This window comes from Aristolochia californica, unplaced genomic scaffold, assembly GCF_029961685.1.
Source record: "Aristolochia californica isolate CCGP_79_NKW_82.1479 unplaced genomic scaffold, dmAriCali1.0.hap1 SCAF_16, whole genome shotgun sequence".
Classification (NCBI taxonomy): Eukaryota; Viridiplantae; Streptophyta; class Magnoliopsida; order Piperales; family Aristolochiaceae; genus Aristolochia; species Aristolochia californica.
This window is the reverse complement of record NW_027181837.1, coordinates 6,463,452-6,470,914: the sequence shown is the minus strand read 5'-3', so window position 1 is coordinate 6,470,914 and position 7,463 is coordinate 6,463,452. Positions and strand designations below refer to the sequence as shown.

Genomic DNA, 7,463 nt, shown 5'->3' with positions numbered 1-7,463 from the left:
GGTAGACTAATCAATCAACTTAGACAAACATCGATCGAATCAATTAATTAGCCTAAAGTCTAACAAAAGTATAGCTGTTACACATGATTGATTGATCATACATTTACATTGATTGATTATTGAATTGTTAGCTTTTTGCAATCGACCAAATAATGACTAGTTTGGTTTGGGGAAGCAATAAATACCCACCAAACGTGTCTTTGAGAGATTACTAAGTATTTATTAGTAAACCTACATTGATCAAAGCATTCATTACATAAATTTCTTTTCAAAACACTTTTTGAAAGAAAAAGAGTCATTCATCTGGCAAAATCTTCATTCTTTTTAAATTTTTCCTTGAATTTCATTCAATCAAGCTCCAAATACATTTCTATTCGTGCTTCAAAGTTGGAGACTTGGAAATTCCAAAGGAAAATATTGTCTCTCCTCCAAATACAAAGGGTGTAAGTTTTTCTTCTTTTATAATTTTATAATTCTATTGATAGGTTCATCTTGGACTTTAATTCTAGATAGAAGAGCTTGCTAGAGCTAAAATCTAGCCAAATCTCAGGAAAGGTTATTGTAAATTATACGTGGCGTAAAAGAGATATGAAATATCTTTTATACAAATTTCAGCCAATAGAGCTAATTAGTGGAATTTTTCAAACAAATATTTTTGGGCCGTGAATACCACTAGGAGAAAATCGATTAAAATAGTGACTACAAACCGTTTGGAATATCATCAAAATATACTAATTAAATTTATATTGTCAGTTAACTTTAACTTTAACATTTAAAAGAAAATTAATACCTCTATGCTAATGACATTATTTCTCAACTTTCTGCTATGCTTATAAATTGATAAGTAGTGAAGTTAATCAAGTGTGAGTGACTTAATACAGGTTAAAAAAATTATATAAGCTCTATTTATGTGAGCACATTGACAAATCACATAAAATATTCATATATAAAAGATACTTTGTTTTTTGTAAATATTTACGTGCTATAGTGACAAGTGCGTTGATCACAAAATAGCAAACTTATCTAGAGAATTATGCAATGTTTTAGGGGTATGTATATCCCTATTAATGGTAACTTAAAAGAATATTTCAGTGGATGTTGAAATACTTATTGAACCACGAGTGCCCATATTAGTATTGGATACTTAAAATTCGGTTCAATACTCCGCACCGATTAAGGAAAATGTGGAAAAAAAAAGATTAAAACTCTATACTTAATTGTTTCAATATCATGTTGCTACCTTAAAATTCGATATATATGATATTGAGTATTATGCCTCACTTGTATTTATGTTCTATAATCACTGGGAGACACCACCATCAACCGTTACAAGAGATCCCATTCGGACGTGTTTGAGAGAAGAATACTGCAGGATGGTGTTTCCAAAGGCTGGGAGCTCATACCCTCTTCCAAGGATCATTTCTGGAGAAATGCAGGGTAACCAACAATCTTGTTGCCGAGTTGCTTCTTTGGAGACATATGGCACTGAATGTAATGTGTAAGCAGAGAACCAGTAAACCCTGGTAAAAAACGAAAACCAGGTGAGACGCGAAACTTCGTCGTCCCTTCTCCACGTTGCTTACACGTGTCTCCCTTTTCTTATCACTCGCCACTGTATATCCCTCTTGTTCGCTTCTCTCTCTGCGTCATTATTAGAGTCAAGACAAGCGTGTAAAATACCGGATACCCAATTCGAAGTAGACCCGACTCCCGATTCTTTTTCTCTCTTGCTTGATCTGTTTGTTTCTCGATCCTGGTAGAAGGTGCACCAGTACGGATGGGGAAGCTCGGGTATCTGGCGATGAAAACGGAACAGAGCAACGGTGAGCTCATCCAGTCGGATCTTAGGGAGCTCAAGGTAGCGGCGACTAAGCTTGCGAACCATGCCATGTTGCTTGGGGGTCTAGGATTTGGTACTACTTTTCTCAAATGGGTCGCTTCCTTTGCAGCAATGTGAGTGTTGATTTCCCCCCTTTGGGTTGCTTTTTCTTATTGTTACTTGCTCTTGAGATCCTCAGCTTCGGTGTAGTTAAAGAGTTCCGACAGGTAGAATTTGGCCCGCTTCTATTCTACTTGTGTTGTTTTGGGCTTTTGTTTTTTAGGATTATGCCCATTTTTCTGCTGTTATTGTTGAATGAATATTACTTTGTGGTGATTTATAATCTAATCTTGTTGTTAATGGCGAATTTTCGGTTCTGATTTCGTGAACTTGAAAGCTTTTTCTTAGCTTGTCCTTTTTGTCTCCCGTCGATTTACAATTATATGGAATTTTGGACTGGGATTCTAAAAATGATGTTCCTTTTGATTCCATGTGTTACTCTTTGTTTGTTCAGTTTTATCTTATGAAAGTTTTATTTTCATTTCGACGTTCATTTCATGGAACATAGGATAGCTCATATGCTGCAGTTTTAATTTTCTGTAGATTTACTTTTCATTCCAACTGTTGAACTGCTAACAATTAGAGCTTGGCTAACGTTGAGATTTATGGGCTGGTTCATCTTTGATTCTTTGTGAAGATCTGGTTCATATCTCTGTTTCATCACTTCTTCCTGATATCTCTGTCCTTTGGGATTTGGGTCCTGGCTTAGATCTGTCGGGTAAGTGTGTGTGAAATTGCAAAAACTTCTTTTATCATCAAAATATGTAATCCTGCTGATGGTGTATGATTTCTTTCTGTTTTTCAAAAAGCTGATTTAAGTGGGGATATGTCCCTCTCTATGAGTTCATATTTATGCTTGTAACAAACCATGGAAACTGATGTTATCCTGTTGTGAAAATTGGAGTTCACTTTGCATTCATCATCTCAATTTTGTTCGCTGAATATGTAAAAGAGTTCATTGGCATGTTTGCAATACTTGATTGATCTTGTCTTTTTGAACCATTTACCTCCCTTCTTTCTGAAGAAAATTTTAGCAATTCAATCAAGAACAGCAACGAGAAATGGCCATATCTTATTTTTACTTAAAAAAGTCTGTTTACATTGTCGGGTTTCGTTTCACTCCTTTGTAATTTTATTTGGGTTTAAAGAATCTAAGTTTTTTCTGCTTGATAACATTATAAAAGCTGTTAATCATTTTATTTTGTTCTATGTGACTGCAGATATTTGTTGATCTTGGACCGCACAAACTGGAGAACAAAGATGCTGACTGCCCTCTTGATCCCTTACATTTTCTTAAGTCTTCCTTCTATGATTTTCAATTTGTTGAGGTGATTACAGACCCTGCATCGAGTGTCTTCTGTAAACTCTACTAATGTCAACTAAGCAACCATGGCTTCTCTTGCAGGGGAGAGGTTGGGAAATGGGTTTCCTTCATCGGTGTTGTGCTAAGGCTTTTCTTTCCTCGACATTACCCAGGTACTGCTACTATATTTCCTTTCAAACTTTGCTCCCATCAATGCATTTTGTGAAACTATCAATGAAACTATTAATCCCATTAGAGTCATCTGTCTTGTTACCTGAAGACTCAACCCACCTGCGTTTGGGCTTAATTGGGGAACCGGGTTTCTCTATTTTGTGACCATACTTAAACCTTGTTGTGGAATTTGTGGGTCCTCTGATCCTCTGTTGTCTTAATATTTACTGAACAAGGTCTTCTATTGTTATCTCCTGATCTCAGTTTTGGTGTTTGCATGCAGACTGGCTGGAGATGCCAGGATCATTGATCCTTTTACTGGTGGTTGCTCCAAACTTATTTGCCCACAGTGTGAGGGACAGTTGGGTAGGGGTGTTGATCTGTCTGATCATCGGCTGTTACTTACTTCAAGAACATATCAGGGCATCTGGTGGGTTCAGAAACTCGTTTGCTCAGAGTAATGGTTTCTCCAACACCGTGGGTATCATCCTTCTGCTGGTCTACCCCGTCTGGCGCTTGGTACTTCAGTTCCTGTAGACTCTAATTCCTGCAAGATCTATGTTACTTGGTTCTTCTACCCAGTTGTTTCAGCAAGACTGCAGAAGTGCTACTGCCTTTTAATAATTCATCAGTTATATTGCTTTAGGGCTGGCTTTAGTAATATAAGTAGCCTGGGAATGGGCGGAGTGAAGGTAGTCTGTGGGAGATGGGAGTAGTGTTGGATTTGTACTATACTTATTAAGTAGCCTAGCTCTTTGTATCCGTGAGTATATGTTATTTGTACTTGTTGTTTGTTAAGGAATAGTCTCACATGGATTAGTGAGTATAAATATTTTGAGTTTATTAGTTGATTTTTTTTTTGAAGTGGTTAATCATTTTGGGATGGGCTTGAGACCTAATTTAATATTGTATCATAGTAAATATTTATATATGGGTTTTTACCTAAATTATCCAAATATAGAGTAATAAAAAAATACCTAAATATGAGGGAGAGGGGGAGGGTAAGTGTTAAAAATAGTTTCACATGATTAGTGAGTACAAAGATTTTGAATTTATTAGTTGGAAAGATGGGTTTTGGACCAAATTTCACATTGTTTTCACATTATTCACAGGAGGATGAAATGATGAAAACAACAAACAACAAACTCACTTGTTCGTTTCAAACTTTTAATTGAATTAGCATAATGGTAGAAAAATAAAATAACAAAAAAGTCATTTCCTTAAAGATATAATCAGATATGATGGATCAAGGTCGATAATGAGTTGTATTATTCACTAGTATATTATTAACACCCCTAAATTCTTTTCTTTATGTTAATTAAATAAATAATATAGAGATTAGATAGTTAAGGCGCGAGGCCTACGCATAAGCAACAATAAAGGGGTATTTTCGTGATTTCATAAAACAAAAAAAATGTATTTGTGGCCCTAGCCCTAACCCTAACCCTACCCTAACCCTCCTTGACAAAGGAGGATGTCGCCGTCTAAAATGCAGCTGTTCCGCACTCGTCCAACTGCATAAAATTCAGCCCCTCGTCTCTCATCGGTCCCAAACCCAAATTTTTTTCTACGCAATCATCAAACGTTTTATTTTATTTCCTCTATTTTGAGGATCGATCAAATCCCAGAGGAGACGGAAGGTTTCTCAATGAAGACGCAAATGATGACGAGTCCGACGGTTTAAATCCATTCCTCATGACGACGAATTCGGGCATTTGTCTGAGGAAAGCATTTCCTTTTCTCTTATTTTTATTATTTTTTTCTATTGGAGTTTGTTCGTCGTTTGCTCGTTCTGTTTATGGCGCGGCATGATGATGAAAGATTAATTTTTCTGAGTTTTCATGATTGAATGAATCCTCCTACTCATTCTGAATGGTCGCCGCTTTTGAGTCACTTGTTTTGTTATTCCTTCGCTCGTTCGTTTGAAGCTTCTGCTGTTTTCTCGATTATACGAAGTTTCAGTCAGTTTAATCTTTTTTTTTTCTCCTCGTGCGAATGCGATCTTTGTTCTTCGTTTTTTTCGGACTTACATCTGGAATGAAATGCAGCGATGATGAGAAAGCAAAATTTCTCTCTCATGCAATGAGGAAATTCTCCTATGAATTATTTTCAAGCACTTTTGAGCCGCATTTCTGGTTTTTCATTCTTTTTGAACTTTCTTGAATTGTAATAGTCAGTATCTTCCAAGCTGCGCTTCACAGGGCATTCGATCAATTCGCTGCGACAGCGGGGAAACTCTTAACTGTTTATGCGTCTTTATTTATTCATGATGGTCCGATTTCAGAAAAAAATATTTCCACCTATCTTTGACTGAGGCTTTTAAGCCTCTGTTCAGAATTTTTAGATTTGCAAAGGATCACCCTAGATTTAGAAACGAGCACCCAACAAATGGGTTCATTGTCCAATTCTTGTCAGTTTTAAATTAAAATATTTTAAAATTATTTTTCTTAAAATAATTTCAAATCGTTATTTATAGATTAGAAGTAAGAATTACTGTTTATAAAAATTAAAGTATAATCAATAATTTTCTAGTTTTTCATAAAGTTACGTACTTCAACATAATATAATCCCAAATATGACTCCAAAAAGAGTTGGTAGAGGTGGCGAATGAGAGAAGATAGGGAGAAGAAGTGTGAGAAGAAGATAAGAGAGGTAGAGTTAGGGTTTGAGTATTTGCACCCTCTCTTAGGTTTATTTATAATAAGAAAAATAATTACAAAGGGTTTAAAAAGCCCTTACACATGTATATCATGTTTAAGTAAGATTTTCCTGCCAAGATGAGCTAGAAAATTGTATAGAAATTTTTTGAGAATAAGTATTTGACAGTTGATGTTATAATATTTTTAGAATATGGCAGTTTTCATAGCAATTTTGTGTTTGATAATTTATTTGATTAAAAATTTATTAATAAGTATAATAATATATTAGATTAATTATTAATTTTTATTTATTTTCCTAGAAGAGGCAATAAGAGGTCCATTTAACTTTCCTAAGAAAATTTTAAAATATTTCTTGTAATTTTCTAGTAAGTCACTAGTAGTAATAGGATTTTATTTAAAGGACTTTTTGGAAATATGTAACATAGGAAAACATTTTTAGTTTTTCCTAGAATATAAATTTTCAACTAGGGGCACTAAGGAGGTCATAGTAAATTTATGGCCAAATTCAAAAATAACAAAATAAGCTAAACAACATTTGGGGTAAAAAAGATTAATATTGGTGCGTTCTAATCCATTATCGAGATTCAATCCTGAACCTCCCTATCATTCTTTTTTTAAAATGCATGCATAATTTTATATATTATTTATTTGACATATATTTTATCTAGAGTATTAAATGTAGGTTAAGCTCGAACTCGGTTAAAATTATTAGGCTCGAGCTCGATTACAATTTTAGGTTTGAGGTTAGGGTTGGTTCTAACTTGAGTTTGAAATATTTAAATTAAGCTCGGCTCGAACATAGGAAGGTTCAGACTCGACTGAATTTGATGCCACCCTTATGCCCAATTTTAAGTAAAGGTCATGCCCAATTTTATGTAGAGGTCATGCCTAATTTTATGTAAAATGTATGCCCAATTTTATGTAAAATATAGGCATAATTTTATATATAATTTATTTGACATGTATTTTTTGAAAAGTTTTAAATGTATGTTGGAGCTTGAACTCAAGACATGTATTTTTTGAAAAGTTTAAAATGAATGTTGAAGCTCGAGCTTGGCTCGAACTCGGTTAAAATTATTGGGCTCGAGCTTGAAAACAATTTTAGGCTCGAGCCTAGGCTCGGCTCGAGCTCGAGTTCGAAATATTTAAATCAAGCTCGGCTTGAACGTAAGCAGGTTCGAGTTCGACTCGGCTCGATGCCACCCCTAGATACATGATTGGTTAATAACATTAACAACGAACGAGATATCATGTCTTGTGATAATAAAGATAAGTTTGCTGTCAAATTATTGATATATGCTAATGTACCGTTTCTAAATACAATTTAGTATTTGGATCCATAAGGGTGTTAGCTACCCTACACCTAAACATATTAGTTTCTTTCAAAAGATTTAATACATATGTCCTTCGAAATAGAATTTTGCCATGTTTGGGTTATAACACTTTTATT

General features: G+C 34.7%; 1 protein-coding gene and 1 non-coding gene across 2 annotated transcripts; both read left to right on the top strand.

Moving 5' to 3' along the window:
- The first annotated feature begins 1,662 nt into the window (after positions 1–1,662).
- On the top strand, positions 1,663–4,199 carry LOC137953054 (cold-regulated 413 plasma membrane protein 2-like). The gene is made up of 4 exons (XM_068800243.1): positions 1,663–1,953; positions 3,100–3,207; positions 3,285–3,355; positions 3,637–4,199. Exons 1-4 carry the CDS (start codon positions 1,778–1,780, stop codon positions 3,888–3,890), a joined length of 609 nt encoding a protein of 202 aa, XP_068656344.1. The 5' UTR covers positions 1,663–1,777; the 3' UTR covers positions 3,891–4,199.
- A 957-nt stretch (positions 4,200–5,156) lies between these two features.
- LOC137954060 (small nucleolar RNA Z105) lies at positions 5,157–5,225 on the top strand. Its single transcript, XR_011112492.1, has one exon. It is a non-coding gene; the product is annotated as a small nucleolar RNA Z105 (small nucleolar RNA).
- Positions 5,226–7,463: the final 2,238 nt, after the last annotated feature.